Source organism: Phacochoerus africanus, chromosome 15 (genome assembly GCF_016906955.1).
Source record: "Phacochoerus africanus isolate WHEZ1 chromosome 15, ROS_Pafr_v1, whole genome shotgun sequence".
NCBI lineage: Eukaryota > Metazoa > Chordata > Mammalia > Artiodactyla > Suidae > Phacochoerus > Phacochoerus africanus.
This window is the reverse complement of record NC_062558.1, coordinates 130,640,411-130,658,059: the sequence shown is the minus strand read 5'-3', so window position 1 is coordinate 130,658,059 and position 17,649 is coordinate 130,640,411. Positions and strand designations below refer to the sequence as shown.

Below are 17,649 nucleotides of genomic sequence, written 5' to 3'. Positions count from 1 at the left end.
CTATCCCAGCCCCCTTTGCCACCCAGCAGTCTGAACTCCTATTCACGCGGCCCACACGGCCCTGGCATCTGCTGTGTCTGGGCCTTTACACCTGCTTCTTTGGTGTGTGACACGCTGCACTCCGCGCCTCTCGAGGAGGCAGCACAGCTGAATGGCTCCGAGAGGGTCTACACCCTGGCAGTTGGCAGCGTTCGGATCCTGGTCTAGTCACTGACGGTGCTGAAACTTGGATAAGTTGTTAAATCTCCTGACAGTTTCATTTTCTCCACTGTAATTACAGGCTAACAAAAGGGCCAACCTCAAGGACTCTGAGAGGAGTCGCTGAGATGCTGTTTGTAAAGTGACGAGCACAGCGCCTGTTCTCCACGATGCTACATCCACGATGACAGCAATGACAAGGACAATGATGACAATGATGATGACGAAGGTCCCTAAAAAGGGACCTGAGCCTCTCCTCTGGCCCTTTCCAGATTCTCTTTTGCTTTAGAGAAGTATGGCCCCCAGGAACCTACATGGGTCAAGTACCCACCCATCACCTGCAGTTCCTATTGCTTCCCTCATCCTGGAAGCGTTCTCTGCACGCACAAAGATGCAACTACTGCAGACCACAACAAAGAGAGTACTAAAAAGCAATACCCAACACAGACTGAGGCTTCCCGCACCGAAAAGTAGGTGCGGGAGCATCTCTTTCAAAGATGCTCTGCTGAACTCAGCATGTTCAGAAAGGAATCATGACCTCTTTTGAATAAAGGAGCAACTGATGGCTTGGGGACATCCAGGAGATGTTATGTCAAGACCCAGTGGGTGAGAGAAGAGTTCTCAGCCTGGCTCTCTGGTCAACAGGAACCCAGAGTCCTCAAGAGAAACAAGCTCTTGGAACCAAAGGGCCCAACCACACCCCAAGTTTCCTGTTGACAGATCAAGTCACCTCAGCTGCTGGTGCCAAGGACAGAGAAGCAGCCAATCAGGGGCTTCCTGGTGACGTCACTACCATTGACTCCTCACTTAATTCCCTAACATTCTGGTATGATTTTTGTGCCATTTAACCAAGTAGCTCCTTTAAAACACACACACACAAACATACACACAGGCACAGCTCCAGAAACACTAATTTCCCAGATAAAGAAACATCTGGGTTAAAAGAAGCTGCCTTCAAACAAGTTACCAAGATTTGGGTTAGAAAGTTACCAAGTTTGCCTTTAGATTCAAATATCCCAACCCAGAGAGAGGAGACCCCAGGACTGGGTTTATGCATTAAAAAAGGAAATTTGAGCTTTCTAAGGAAATCAAGCTATTTGTTAAAAACAGTGAAAATATATTGTATTACAGATTCTGCTCTAAACACCAGAAGGTTTGAAAGGATCAAATGCAGACAAATGATACCTTGTATTAAACTCTTAATAAAACCCAGGAGAACAAATCTAATTTATGTGGTGACAAAGTATTTTTCATCTCGTGTTCCACGTATTCTAAACGTATCCACTGCTTGCCTTGTGTGGTTGTGGAATCACACTAAATCTTGTGACCCAATGAATGAAATTCATCAACTACTATTAACAAAACCAAAGGTTGAACTTATTTCATTAGGAGATTAGAGGGTATGAATCAGTGTTTGGGGCTGAATACCCTTCTATTCTCTGAGAATCACAGCCCTGAATAACTCCTTTACTGCCTCCTTCCCTCTACTGCCAACATGCAAATGTGCTCCATCCTGTTTGTGTCTGCAGCCAGAATATTTGTGGCATTTGTATCTAGACTTCCAAACAACCCATTGTTCATAAATCTAGGACACAGCCGCAAGTTTCTCACAACACCCTACATGAACATTCATCTCTAAATTGTGTCTCACGGCACATGAAATGTGAAATCTTTGAAGAATGGGCATAAGTGATAAATAGATGCTCCCCCTGTTAAAACCATGGAGTGAACTAGTTAGAAACACATTAGTTACTTTATTCCTAGGGTTTATGGAAGATTTGAGTTAGAGCAGAAGTGGGAAAAAAAAAATTTAAAAACCTAATTTTCAGACTCAAACTGAGTATTAAATGCTCAAGTAAGACATGGCCTGGAGTTCCCATCGTGGCTCAGTGGTTAACGAACCCAACTAGCATCCAAGAGGACACGGGTTTGAGCCCTGGCCTCACTCAGTGGGTTAAGGATCTGGCATTGCCATGAGCTGTGGTGCAGGTCACAGACATGGCTCGGATCCAGCATTGCTGTGGCTGTGGTGTAGGCCAGTGACTACAGCTCTGATTAGACTCCTAGCCTGGGAACTTCCATACGCTGAGGGTGCACCCCTAAAAAGACAAAACAAAGAAATGCCACATTTTGTAATTTCCCCGATATTTACAAAAATCCAGTTCACTTCCCGGCAGAAAAATAATTACTCAAAAGCAATTAAAATAATACATTAATGCTCATGTAGTTTTCTGGGCCCTTTGGGATGTTTGCAGACACAACAATCTTTCCCATCATCACCGACGAACAAGATTTACTCCGCAAGATCAGAGGGGTTTCTTTCAAAATGCAAAAATATTCTGCACGTGCTCTATGAAAGCTCTGGACCCGTCACTTCAGCTCCCAGAGGCAGGAGACACAATGTCTGGTCAATAGGAAGACACTTGGAGCCACAAGGTTGCCCACACCCAGAAACTACATCATTGGAGTTCCTGCCATGGCTCAGAGGACATGAACCCGACTAGTATCCGTGGGGATGCCGGTTCAATCCCTGGCCTTGCTCAGTGGCTTAAGGACCTGGGGTTGCCATGAGCTGTGGTGTTAAGTCCCAGATGTGGCTCAGATCCCGCATTGCTAGAGCTTCGGCTGGCAGCTATAGCTCCGATTCGACCCCTAGCCTGGGAAATTCCATATGCTGCAAGTGCGGCCCTATAAAGACCAAAAAAAAAAAAAAAAAATCTGTATTATTGTTCTGTAATGAGAGGGAGCTTCAACCTTTTCTCTGCTACAGGAAGGCCTGGTGGCAGTTCTCTAGGAGTCAGTGCGCATCAGCAAGGCGTCCTGGACACTCAGCTCCTGACTACGGAGCAACCTCCTGGCTGAGAGGGGGGCCCAGGCCTGGCTGCGTCAATGTGAATCCTGGCTCTGCAGCTCCCTAGCTGTGTGGCTTTGGGCAAGTCCCTTCACCTCTCTGGAATGTGGTTCTGCCCCTGCAAAATCCGGGCAGAGAGACATCCTCCACACTGGGCTATCAAGTAGGACTAAATGAGAGCATCTTTTCTTAAGCTCTCAGCGAAGGGCTCAGCACGCAGAAGGTGAAGTATAAAAGGCTGTAACTGTCATGGAGCAGAGTCAAAAGGTAAAAACGGTCCCAGTAGATCCACTAGCTATTTGGGCGGTCCCCCATTTACCCAGGAGCAGAGACTCCATCTAAAAGTTGAGTCACACACAGTGGCCTCGTCATTGGTCAACTGACCATCAAAACCCAAAGAAGTGGTTGACACAACCATCTATGGTGCCTGAGCTGGGTGAAGTCGAGGCTGATTTTAAAAGCACATTGGGCAGGAAAGTCTGTTCACCCATTGCTTATTTCACTCTAAGTATTTGGAAACTCCTTGGCAGAGCTCAGCCAAGCAGGTCCCTTCTTTCCCAACGTGTCAGGTAATTACTTCTCACGTGACCAAGCGACACCCATCTTGATCTGGAACTGAATTTTAATCTGATGGGCCGCTCTGTTTTGGGGGGCTGCTCACCCTCATCAGCCCAGGGTTGGAAAAGCAGCAATGAAAACCCATTTGCTTCCGACTTGGGAGAGTGGTCAAACTAGCCATGAAATCAGGGTACTTACAAACATGAGGCGGGTAGGTATGTTGTCTGACTGCACCAAAGGGTTTTTATAGAGCCAGATCTCTTCCGGCTGGATGACTCGCTGGAATGGATCCAAAAACTCTGTGAAACTGAAACACAACAAAGAAAGAGGCATGAGGGCTGAGCCCTGGAGAAAGCGGATCCAGCACGCGCTCTGGGGAACTGTTCCACCCTCTGGGGAAGGGGAGGGGAGGCCTGGCGGCCTGGCTGCGCGGCAGATGGTTCTCGGCCGGTTCCAACCAGGGAAAGAGGGGAAGAATGACTGAGACTCTAGAACCTTCTGTGGCCACCTACCCGCTAGAACCAATTCTGGGCTTACGCGAACAGCTGGGGGGCTGGCATAGGGAGACCCTAAGAACTTAGGGCTCCCAGGCGAACTGAGAGTTGAAGTCCAGAATGATGGCTCGGACTGGGCAAGGCAAGGCCAGCAGCACAGTCTCAGGAAGGAAATGGACTTGAGCTGGAGCAGAGGGAGCGGCGGGCAGGGCGAGAGCAAGAACCACAGCGCTTATCCCTTCGTGTTGCCCCAGACGCTGCCCTGCCACCTTCGCCACCGCCAGGGGGCAGAGTGAGAAAGAAACGCTTCCAGAAGACAGAAGGTTGGGACAGGAGTGAAAGGCAGAAAGGAAAGAAGGAAGCAAAGAGGGCGATAAGGTGCCTTCGGGGCTTTTGCCAAGAAACCAAAGGGCTCTAAGCCTCCGCCTCCACCCGCCAACCCCTCTCACATTCTGGGGACCCATGACACCCCGGAGGTTGAAAAGAATCACCACCAAGGGAAACAGCCGGGGGAAGAGCAGACAGACTGCAGGGACCGTTCGCTTGCTCAGCTCTCGGCCATCCGGCCAACCGTCCAGCTCTCCACCTGGTGACTTCAGCTCAGCATGGCTGGGGATGTGGCTGGAAAGAACACAGGGGCCGGGTGACTCGGGGGTTGGGCATCAGGCTAAGGAGCTTGGCTTCTGAACCAATGAGGTGCATGGAAGGAAAGCTTCAACTCGAGATGGTGGTGAGGACGAGGAATTGGAGAACAGGGCAGGGAAGGCAGAGACAGCGAGGAAGGTGCGACAGCTGGCCCTGCGACAAACGCCCGCAGGGAGACGAAAGGGGGAAACCATGGACAAGCCCCTGAGCCGTGTGTTTTAAAGTAAACAGCTTTTTCCTTTAGCCTCCCAGGCCTCCCCTCCCTCTCAAAAGGCTGACTCGGAGAGTTAAGGGTTTAGAAATATTGTTACAACTAAAAACAAGGTAAAACAGTCTCCATGATGGCATCCCTGCCTTGGCCACTAACTTACTCTGACTTTCCACAAATGATTTCTTCCTCATTTAATTGTTTTCTCTTTCTAATGGTTACTTTGTAGTTAGAGTTATATTGAACCTGGCGGTTTTCTTTCCCTTTGAAACACCCCCTAACACCCCTTCCTTTTTGTGAGCTGTCTTCACTGCAGAGAGAAGGTCAAGCTGCAAAGACCACCAGAAACCATCACTGGACCACCTGCCTCCAGCCTTGAGGACTGGGAAATGATCTATGGAGGGAGAAGAATCCAGGCACCCTAAGCCTTATCAACAGCCCTCCCCCTCTCCCTTTTTTCAAGCTAAACCTTTAAAACCCCTTGCCATCCCCTCTCCAGGGAGGACACAGTTTGGAGTGTGTTAGCGTGCTGTGGTCTCCTTTGCCTGCCAAAGCAATAAAGGTATTCTTTTTTTTTTTTTTTTTTTTTTTTTCTTTTTAGGGCCACACCTGAGGCATATGGAAGTTCCCAGGCTAAGGGTCGAATCGGAGCTGTAGCCACCGGCCTATACCACAGCCACAGCAATGCAGGATCCGAGCAGTGTCTGCAACCTACACTGCAGCTCATGGCAATGCCAGATCCTTCACCCACGAAGCAAGGCCAAGGGTCGAACTCACATCTTCATGGATACTAATTGGGTTCTTAACCCACTGAGCCAAAACAGGAACTCCAATAAAACTGTTCTTTCTGTTTCCCCCAAAACTCTATCTCCCAGACTTAACTGGTGTCCGTGTACAGAGGCGGGGTACAGCTACAAGGGCAGAACAAAGAACAGGCACGCAGGAGGTGGGGAGGGGTCAAAACGGACTCCAAGGGCCCCGGCTTGGGCGTCCAGGAAGAGGGGTACCATGGCCAAGATGAGGAGGGGAACTGGGGGAGGGGCCTTGAGGTCAGCTCTCATCTCATCTAGGAAACCACCCAGGTGACCAAAGGTCCCAGTTTGCCCAGGACTCAGCTGGTTTTAGCACCAAAAGCCCTGCGTCCCAGGAAACCCCACAGTCTTAGGACAAACCTCGATGGAGGGTCAACCTAAACCATCCCAGCCCCCAGACAGAATTAAGGGTCTCACCGCCCCGGTTTCTAGCCTCGACTTGGGGCTCTGTATGGTCACAATCTGTTTGCAGGTCCAGCTACACTGGGAGGGCGTGGAGGGTGGGGGCCCCTCCAGGGTTGTGTCCTCAGAGCCCAGCAGGACAGGCCTCTCGGTGACTGCAGAATCTGATGTCTGTTCAGGACTGGGAACAGCTTCCACAGACAATGTCCTCAGATCAGCCTCCCACTGAAATCTACCCTCTATCTAAAAGAGACCTGAAAGCCAACCTGTCTCTATTCATGTCGCTCCCTCTGTCTCTCTCCTTTCCTGTTACCCCCCCTTCTCTCCTCCCTCAGCTGAGAGTTTAAGTCCTCAAATGCTGTCCCTTATGACAATTTTAAGAAAAAAAAATTGATGCCAGCCCCAGACTGTTCTCAACATTGCGTGGGGCCCTCACACCTAGCACGTGAGGGTTGCTTGTAAAATGTTTGTTGCGCGACTTAATGAGCCAACTCTTCACCATTCCTGAACCCAAAACATTTCTACCGCAGCATCTTATTGTAAAAGGGCACTGAGATCCCTCCTTGATGGGCAAGCTAACTTCTGCCAAGCCCTCCAAGCCTTCTCCAAATGAGGCACAGGGGAGCCTGCTGTCTGGGTGCCGAGAAAACTGCTCTTGCCCCAGCTCTGCCATGAAGCTGCTCTAGGGCCTCAAAACGAGTCACTTCTCCTCACTGGGCCTCGGTGTCCTCACCTGCCATGTGGGAGGTTGGACTAGGTCAGAGATGACAAACGGAGGTGGGTTGGAAGCATCTGGAGACACCCCACCCCAGACCCATGGTTTTGGTGTGGGCAGGGCCTGGCAGGTGGATTTTAAAACATCCCCCAGGTGATCCTGAAGGGCCCAGCACTAAACCAGATGATTCCTCAGGGTCCTGAACCCTTGTCCCCAAGGAGAGGAGACTCGGAGATTGAAGTCTCCACCTTAACAATCCTCCTGTCTGCTGCAGGACAGACTCCGGAGTCAGGCCCATCGGGGTTCATAATCCCAGCCCTAGCTGTGATTAGTGAGTTTCTTCGTACCTTAATATCTCAGAGCCTCAATCAGCCCATCTGTAAAATGGGCACACCTTATAGAGTGGGAATAAAAATTAAATGAAAGAATATAAAATATTTAACAAAGAATGAACAGAAACTTAGTACTTCATCACCCTTATCATTCAGCCTCCTGCAAGTTTTACTAGACAGTTTTCAGACTTTTTTTTTTTTTTTTTAATTTGGGGGATGACCTCCTCACTGCTCCTGGGTGTTTTTAAAACATTTTAAACACAACTAAGTAAAACGAATTTGGTTTGAAAGGTGTTTGTGGAGTTCCCGTCATGGCGCAGTGGTTAACGAATCCAACTAGGAACCATGAGGTTGCAGGTTCGGTCCCTGCCCTTGCTCAGTGGGTTGAGGATCCGGCGTTGCCGTGAGCTGTGGTGTAGGTTGCAGACACGGCTTGGATCCCGCGTTGCTGTGGCTCTGGCGTAGGCCTGTGGCTACAGCTCCGACTGGACCCCTAGCCTGGGAACCTCCATATGCCGCGGGAGTGGCCCAAGAAATAGCAAAAAGAAAAAAAAAAAAAAGAAAGGTGTTTGTAAGATATGACCTACTTTTGAAAACCAAACCTTTCAGAATACTCGAGTTGCTATGACTACATAACAAACTGCCCCCAAACATAGAGTCTTAAACCCATCATTCATTTTGTTTTGATCAGGAAATCGAGAAGGGTCCAGCTAGGCAAAGCTCACTTAGAATCTCTCGTGTGGTCACAGCAGGCAGTCATCAGCTGGGGCTATGTCCCCTGAAGGCTTGACGAGGCTGGACATCAGGGTGGCTGCTCAAGTGGCCGCCATGGGTGCCTGGCTGGAGCTGCCACCTGAGCATCTCACGTATCTCTCCAGCACTGCAGTCTCAGCACGGTCAGAATTCTTCATGGCTGCTGGCTTCCTCCACCATGGGGGTCCCCAGAGAACCAGGTGGAAGCTGAGTGGCTTTTCTGACCCAGCCTCAGAAGTCTTGTGATGTCACTGGGTTATCAGTCACCAAGTCAGCCCACAGTCAGGAGAAGGGAACTGACCCCACCTCTTGGCAGGGATGTGGCAAAGCCCCGTTGTGGAAAAGCAGGGGAGGTGAGAGATGGGGCGGCAGCCCCCTTTCAAATACAATCTGCTGCCCACTGGCTGTCGTCACTGTGACGGTACTGCAGCCTCCACACTCGCAGACCCCAGAACCAGGATCCCCAGTTCCTCCCTGGCCCACCGCTGAGCCCTGTCCTTCCTCGCCCACTTTATTTCCCAGGAGTTAATATCCTCACGGCAGTGTTTGAAAGCCTCGTGCGCCCAGCCCTTTGCAGAGTTCCTCACCCCACCTGGAGTGGCTGCAGCCTGAACACATCTGTCAGGCAAATGACATCCTCTGGGAGCAGCAGCACCAAGAAGATAGATGTCCCTTCTCCAGCCATGCACCTGCCACCGGCGCCTGCCTCTCAGAATCCAGACAGCGAGGCAGCTACGCAGAGGACATGAGTCTCAAAATGCAAACGGGAGCAGAGGTGGGCATGTGGTGGAACGGAAAGCTCTGGAAGCATGAAAGAGAGGGCATGCCAGGCCTTGAAACATCCTTCCATGAGCTCTTTATAAAGTGGTTTGCAAACCACCAAATGGATACCTGCTTCCAAGTAAGTTGAGACAGGGCACCAGCTGCCAGCTCAGCATGGCTCACTATATACTGAGGGTGCCTGAGCAGCATGCACGATCAGGGCTTCCAAGTATTAATGTGCCCAGAACCCACTTGGGGGTCTTGTGACTGCAGATACATTAGGTCCAGGGACAGGAACGAGGACTAGCCTCTCCAGCAAGCCTCTCGGTGATGCTGAAGCTGCTCAGCTGTGGACCAAACCTGGAGCCACAAGAGGCCAAACCATCAGCATCACCCAGGAGGGAGCTTGTTAAAAATGCAGACTCTTGGGCCCCAGTCCAGATACACTAAATCAGATGATTTTTTTTCTTTTTTAGGGCCACATCCTGGCATTTGGAGGTTCCCAGGCTAGGGGTCGAATCTGAGCTGTAGCTGCCAGCTTACACCACAGCCACAGCAATGTGGAATCCGAGCCGTGTGTGCAACCTACACTACCGCTCACAGCAACGCCGGATCCTTAACCCACTGAGTGAGGCCAGGGATTGAACCCACATCCTCATGGGTGCGAGGCAGGATCGTTAACTGCTGAGCCACAATGGGAACTTCTAGATGATTCATTTTTAACAAGATTGGTGAGAGAGAGCACTAAGTGAGAGACGCAGCGCGCTTGGAAGTGGCAGGGGGAGGTTGTGGAAAACCAGATCTTCCCAACTGCGGCCACTGAAGAACCAAGGCGGCCTGACTCCCCCTCCACCTGCACTATGACTTTTCTTCAGGCTTCACTTACCAAAAGGTGTTTAGTTTAGCAGAAACGTCATGCCACTGCGGGACTATGAAGTCACCATTCCCTCTATAAACAGCTGGTAAACATTATAATAAATACAATGAAAACCTAGGCATGCTGTTAAATTCTACATTGAGGCTTCGGCCTCTGGGTGGAGACCTGCCTTCCCTGGAGGGTCAACAGGACCTTCCTATACACGATGGGGGATGGAAAGAGAGGGGGCAGCAGCAAAGCTGCTCATCTGTGGACCAAACCTCTCCGTGGTGCAAAGCCACAGGGGTCGCTTACCTTGCAAAGCTCCAACAGGCATCCCCAGCACCACGTGTGTCACAGGAGAGGCAGAACAAAAGATGAAACATAAAAATGACAACTCAAAAGCACAATGATCGGATGCTCTCTGCCATAGAAGAAAATAGCCCCACTGGTTGTAACAACTCCTGCCAGCATCATCAGCATATCCCAGGATAAGCACCAGTATAAAGACCAACGTCCTCGAGTTTTCAAGAAAAGGCTGAAGAAAGGGTAGCAACTGTTTGACCACTACCAAGTGCATAAAACCATTTAGCTTCCTTTTATTTCCAATAAATACAATGTAGAGAAAAACATCTCGATGCCCAGAAAAGGTCCGACAGATCCACCAACGCAGAGCTCCTCATGCTCCAAGGCTGAAAATCAAAACTGTCCTCACGGTGAGTGGCATTTCCCCATCATTGCAGAGACGTGTCAAGAAAAGGAGATTTTAGGAGTTCCCGTCACGGCGCAGTGGTTAACGAATCCGACTAGGAACCATGAGGTTGCAGGTTCTATCCCTGGCCTTGCTCAGTGGGTTAACAATCTGGCGTTGCCGTGAGCTGTGGTGTAGGTTGCAGACGCGGCTCGGATCCTGCGTTGCTGTGGCTCTGGCGTAGGCTGGCAGCTACAGCTCCGATTAGACCCCTAGCCTGGGAACCTCCATATGCTGCGGGAGTGGCCCAACAAATAGCAAATCTCCTTTTTTAAAGGAGATTTGGTGTCACGATCGCTATGCCAATTATGTGGCTGACTGCCCCCAGTTATCCATTCCATCTCATGATAGGCTTAGAAGTGGTGGAGACTTCGTCAGGCTTGGTGACCAAAAGGAAAGGAAAGGAAGGGCACTATGTGAGAAAGAGACGTGAAAATAAAACAGATCAGAAAGGATGTACTCATCGTTTCAAAGAAAAAATGCTACTTCAAGAGAACGCAAAGGTGTGAAAGCAGTGCTTTCTCCACTGTCATCGATAAATTCTATTCCGCAGCCAGGGCCAGTTTGGCCTCAAATGAAATGATTTCTGCCTCCATCAGAGGCATTCAAAATGCGTTCATTCACAGAATCTTTTTTTTTTTTTTTTTGAGACCACACCCACGGCACATGGAAGGTCCCAGGAGACGTAGCTGCCAGCCTACAGCAATGCCAAATCCAAGCCATGTCTTTGACCTACACCACAATTCATGGCAACACTGAATCCTTAGCCCATTGAGCAAGGCCAGGGATTGAACCCAAATCCTCATGGACACCAGTTGAGTTCATTATTGCTGAGCCACGACGGGAACTCCAGGATTCACTGAATCTAAACTATTGTCAGTAACATCACTGCACTTAACAGGGATTCAAAACTCAAATATCTAAACTGCATAGGTCAACCTGTTTTGATGTGAAAAGCATGAAGTTACTACTAAAGGAAACAGATAATTTTCTTTCATGAAAATGGTAACCGTCCAAAGTCATGTAACCTGCGGTGAGATTTTGATCTAAGACATGCTCCTTCAATTTCTTTGCTGTTTGAACTGGACAATGGTTTTTTTTTTGTTTTGTTTTGTCTTTTGTCTTTTTAGGGCCGCACACTGGGCATATGGAGGTTCCCAGGCTAGGGGTCTAATTGGAGCTGTAGCTGCTGGCCTATACCAAAGCCACAGCAATGCCAGATCTGAGCCATGTCTGTGACCTATACCACAGCTCACGACAATGCCAGATCCTTAACCCACTGAGTGAGGCCAGAGATTGAACCCACAACCTCATAGTTCCTAGTCTGATTTGTTTCCACTGCGCCAAGATGGGAACTCCCTGAATTGGACAATGGTTTTAATCTAACTTAATTTCTCCCTGGCAAAGCTGGGACAGTGTTACTTGTTTTCTTCTTGGTTTTCTGATGATACAGTTTGAAGAATTTGGAAAACATACACTGTGAAAACCCAAAGACATTCTCGTAACTTAACATTGAGAAATTCTCTTTAACTCATGAGCAGTTCATGCGTAGTAGAGACCCTTAATCCTCCGTAGACCAGATTCTTACCTACATTTCACACACACACACACACACACACACAAAGTCAGAACTTAATTGAGCAGAACACAAGCAAAAGCAAGCAATTTTTAAAATATAAGGAGAATCCACCAAAAGCATCTGAAATAGCAAAGAGGCAGGAGGAGACCTGAAACATGGAGTGAAAAGCAGGTAGAAAAGCTAAAGGAGAAGCGAAGCCAAAGTCAAGCAGATAAAAATATCTTAGGATTTCCCTTTTCCCTCCAGTAGGCGGCTGGTCACTCCACGCAAATTTACAAACACACGGTCTGTCCCTTCTTTGGTCATCTGAACCTTCACCCAGGAGCAGAGGATGCAATTCCAGTGGCACAGACTGCCCCATGGGGGCGGGAGGCGGGGGGGCTCTTCAGGCCCAGCCTGGCATCAAATAAAAACAATACCTTGCCCCTTGGAGGATCCCCAAACTAGAGCCAGCTAGGTTAGCATTTAGAGTGGTGACTGGTACACATCACACTCACACACACATGTACACACACACTCTTCTGAGGGCTAGTTCTGTTTGCATAGCTCAACATGACCTCACGCAGCCTAAGAGCCTATCTGCTTACATAGGAAGGAGTGCAGGAAGGGACAGAGAGTGTCCCTTTGCCTGTTGTTTATTCATTCAACAAACATTTACTCAGGGCCTGTGATATACCAGGCATTGTCCTATGAACCCTGGTGTATAAACCACATACTCCTGTGAGGACTACAGTAAAGGAGGCTAAGTGCCAACCGACTGGGGACTGAGACGTCAAGGCCTTTAGTTGTAAGTCAGAACCCGGACTACACAGGGGCTCGCCACCCCACTCTCCTTTGGGGTGCCTCACTAGTCGGACCCATGAGATGGCCTCCAACCTGGAGCTACCTGTGGAGACCATGACCATCTAGGCATGTGCCAGGGGGTGTATCTACACTGTCCACACTGTGAATGTGGCAAGCGATTCAGCCCAAAGCTGGAGACCCAGAGGACTGGTCAATTTTTTCCAAGTTTTATTGAAGTACAGTTGATTTACCATGTTGTGATCATTTCTCCTCTGCCACAAAGGGACGCCTACATACACACACATCCATTCTCTTTCAGAATACCTTCCCATGCAGGAAAGGTCGATCTTGACATCACACTATCAGGAATAGCAAGTTCTAGAACAAGGGACTGTGACGTCACTGTCCCCTGGGCCTCTTCTGACTCAAGGTGAAGTTCTCGAGGCCCAGAATCTTCCCATCATCCTCGAAAAGATTCCAGGGATTTGTCAATGACCTTTAACTCATGTACCTTGATAATATGCTTTTTGCAAGACAGGTTAACATTTCAGTGACATACTAAACTCAGATTTCTGCAGCTTTCCCCCCACCAAAAATAACTTAAGAGTATATGGAAAGGAGTTCCCATTGCAGCTCAGCGGGTTAAGAACCCGACATATGTCTGTGAGGATGCGGGTTCGATCCCTGGCCTCGTGCCGTGGGTTAAGGATCTGGGGTTGCCACAAGCTGCAGCGGAGGTTGCAGATGTGGCTCAGATCCCACATCGTTGTGGCTGTGGTGAAGCCCGGCAGCTGCAGCTCCGACTCAACCCCTAGCCTGAGAACCTCCATATGCTGCAGGTGCAGCCATTACACAAATATACACACACATACACACACACACGGAAATATAAACTTAATCAGACATTTAAGCATGGTTCAAATCCCTGATTTGACATTTGCCAACTGGGTGACTTGAAAAAAAGCCACTTACCCTAAGATTTCAGATGTCCCTCCCGGCCCCTGAGGGTAGCTGTCCCTCCGAGGGCAGTAATAATCCTGCTGTCATTAGCAGTAACAAATCTTAGGATCTGGTCATGAACCTGGGTAAAAAGGGGCCCAATCAAGGGTGGCTGGTGTCCTTACAAATGTGGACAAGCGATGCTGATGACATGAAGACTGAGGCTAAGAAGCCTTCCTCTCCCGCTTCACACCCCACCCGGGGCCAGTGAAGTTGCTTGTTGGGGAAAGGAGATGGGACAGGACAGATAAATGTCAACCACTACCACATCTTTTGGCTATTCTATGAGCAAACAATGGCCCTGAAAGTCACTTCTGAACTCCGCAAGGAGGCACAAATGAGACCCATGATAGAACTTTCCAGGTGAGAGCAAACAGCAAAGCGTGTTTCTTAATAGCACTATTGACTTCCCCCCTCTAGTGGCCTCTCCCAGGCAGGAGGGAAAGCGCTCACAAATGGGCATCGGATGCGGTCAGCAGAACAGGCAGGCAGCTCCGCTCCTGGCAGGAGGAGGCGTATTGGATTTTCCATTAGTCCTGGGGACAAGTCATTGAGAGAACATATTGATGGATTCTCTCTGGGAGCCAGTAAACCAGCGGCCTGCCTCTGGACAGGCTAGACTGTGGGTCAGGGAGGTTGGCCACCCGCAAACACAGAAGTAACCATTAGAATAAGGATAACGAGTTATCATGTTGGAAGCATCTTGTACCAAGCCCTGTGCTTGCTGCTTTCCAACACTGCTTCATTTAATCTTCATAAGAAGCCTATGAGGTGGAACTGTATTCCATATCTTGTAATAACCTATAATGGAAAAGAATCTGAAAATAATATATATGTGTGTGTGTATATAGAACAGAATCATTTTGCTGTAGCACTGAAACTAACACAACATTGTAAAGCATCTATGCTTCAATTTAAAAAGATAAAAAGAACTGAAATCATGCGTCCTGTCAAAAAAAAAAAAAAAAGAATCCTATGAGGTAGAAATTACTGTTATTCCCATTTTAGAGATGAGGACACCGAGGCCATAAGACATAGGATGTTTTGCCCAAGTCTGCACAGGTCTCTGGGCCACAGAATGTCCACTATTCCACGTCCTCCTTAGCACAGACCCTAGAATTGGAGGTCGAGGAACATGCAAACACATACATCTCCTACCAGTGCGATGGCATCTGCAATTACTTTAACAAGAGATAAGCTTTCCCACAATTAGAAATACAATTTCCTTCCTTTTGGGAAACACAATGTGTCGACCTCAATTCTCACGCAGTGTGAACAACGGAGATCAGATTCTTGCAGAGAGCAGTTCGCTGTTGCGAAGGAGAGATGGAAAGAATAACACACTGGGAAGGAGCTGGAAAGAGAAATGAAGCCCCCAGGAAGCTGCTCCCACCTCCTCCCGCCTCCCTATCATTTTGGAGAAGCAGGTGCCTGGCAGCAGTTGACTTAAAGCTGCCTGCCCCTCACCTGGTGGAAGAGAATTACATCCAGGAGACCAGCCAAGGACCAGACAAGGACCGGCTCTTGGGGATGGTCCCTCTTGCTCTGCCATAAGCCTCGCTGGGGATTAGCAAGTGAGTAAGAACCACCTGAGGAAGATCCCGGATTCACACCCACATCCTCCCGTCCTCACTCTAAATCTCGCAGCCTCTTGCGCTTCATGGACACAGACTCCGGAGAGCAGACTCTGGGTTAGCTCTCCCACCACCCCTTCCAGCTCTGGGACCTTGGTCAAGGGACGTCACCTCCTGGGCCTTGGTTTCCTCATCTATAAAGGGGTGCTGATAACAGCTCCTACCTGCGAGGGTCGGTGTGACAGGTAACAGAGTGAATAAGATGAAGGGTTTGGGAGGCGAGGTGCCTGCATATAGAAAACATACTGCGGGTGTGATGTTGAACCGCAGAGAAAAGCCTTAAATTACGGCCCCATGTTATGCCCCCTCTTGACATCTGAAACTACAAAAGCTTCAAATGGCCTAACCATTTGAAGTCCCCCCAGCCCTGTTCCCTTACACAATCGACCCTCCTTATCAAGAGGACCAGATACGGTACCTGCTTATCCTCGAGCAGCAGGCTTCAGTCCCCTGCCAGCCCGTGGGATTATTCTCACAAGCCAGTCACATCCTCCCGCAGGAACCAGGGAGCATCCCATCCCTTTGATGCTAGAAAGCCTGCCTCCCATCAGCCCTGGTTGCTCACTGCGCTCCTGTGTGGCCCGTGTGGCATGCGGCGTCTTCCTCCTCTGGGCTGGGAGTGTGTTACTCACAAACTGCTTTCAGCCTCATCTGTCCAGGGGTGGCTGTCGCATACAGTCAGGACCCCCCGAACTCCAGGACAGGAATTCTTTCCTCGCCAACGGGGCTGTGCCCTCCTAAATCTGACGGGGAGAATGGTGGGACAGTGGCAACATGGGGGCCAAGCCTGGAGATGTCCTCCAAGCCTGAGTCTCCATGTCCGCGGCTCACGAAGGAGGGGAGAGGACCAGACAGGCTGCATGGATAAAGCAAAGCTATGGACTCAGAGATGCTCACACCAACTCTTCCTTTGCATTTAGAAAAACGACACGCACCTGCATGCCCTACCTGAGGTCCCCAAAGCCGGGACCACAGACCCCTCTTGGATGCCCGACACAGGCTACATGGAGGGCACAGGGTCCCCATGCAGCATCTTCCCAAACACACGAACTCTGAACCTGATTAGGACTTTGGACTCCCAAAGGAACAGTGGGCAGGAATGTTCCAGATTACAAGAATCTAAAGAGATAAAACAGCCAAATGTAACCATGTGTTCTGACTGAATCTTTAGTCCAAAAAAAAAAAAGAAGAAGAAGAAGCTTTTAAAAAGAAACCATTAAAAGGAGTTCCCATTGTGGTTCATCAGAAAAGAATCTGACTAGGAACCATGAGGTTGCAGGTTCGATCCCTGGCCTTGCTCAGTGGGTTAAGGATCTGGTGTTGCCCTGAGCTGTGGGGTCGCAGACGCAGCTTGGGGATCCTGCATTGCTGTGGCTGTGACGTGGGCCGGCAGCTGTAGCTCCGACTGGACCCCTAGACCAGTGTTGGAAATGAACATAATGCTGGCCCGGGTGGTTCGTGTCTGAAAGTGAGACACGTGGACAAGGAGAAATCCCGACAGGGCTCTTCACTTCTGCAGAAGGGCGCGGGCACTCCGAAAAGCACGCGCACCAGACCAAGGACCCTCCCCTATGGATCCCTAACGCAGGTGATGCACCTGTCCCCTTCCCATGGGTCAGGTCAGGGCGCACATTCTTCCCAGGTGGCTCATTGAAACAAACTCTTGCTGGGAAAAGAGGGAAAGAGGAAGGGGCTCGCCAGGGTGTTTCCGCCAAAACCGGAGCAAAACGGAGTCACCAAGGTTTCCTTTGATAGAAAAGACATGATGTCACTTTCCACACTGGGAACCTCTATATGCTGAGGTTGCAGCCCTAAAGTAGCTTAAAAAAGAGAGAGGGAGGGAGGGAGGGAGGGAGGGAGGGAGAGAGAGAGAGAGAGAGAGAGAGAGAGAGAGAGAGAGAGAGAGAGAGAAACTATTAAAAAGAAACTTTGAGAATGACTTTTTCCATTTTGGACCTGAAGGATGGGCTGGATATTAGGTGACAATAAGGAAATATTACAATTTCCCGCAACGTGGACACGACAGCGAAATGGAGAAGAATGTTTGTGGAGAAGTAACTGGAACATGGAGGGCATTTAGGATCATACTCTGTCAGTAACTTACTTTCAAATCACTCAGAAAAATGTATGCACAAATACAGAGATAAAGCCTCAGCATAAATACAGAGATACAGCAAACAGGGTAAAACGTTAATTGCTTACTCTAGGTGGAGTATACGGAGCATCGTTGGGCTCTTCCAACTCTTCTGTATATTTGGAATTTTCCAGAATAAAACATTGGCACAGGTGGTCCCCGAGCAGGACCCTGAGAGTGGGG

The 17,649-nt window shown here is 49.3% G+C and overlaps 1 protein-coding gene across 2 annotated transcripts in view; it reads right to left on the bottom strand.

The window, feature by feature from the left end:
* Positions 1-17,649, bottom strand: part of PLPP4 (phospholipid phosphatase 4) — a 148,173-nt gene that overhangs the window by 90,866 nt on the left and 39,658 nt on the right. For both annotated transcript variants that reach the window (XM_047760732.1, XM_047760733.1), the window contains exon 2: positions 3,806-3,914. In XM_047760732.1, the coding sequence (XP_047616688.1) occupies positions 3,806-3,914 (109 nt within the window). The remainder of the gene's footprint in view (positions 1-3,805; positions 3,915-17,649) is intronic.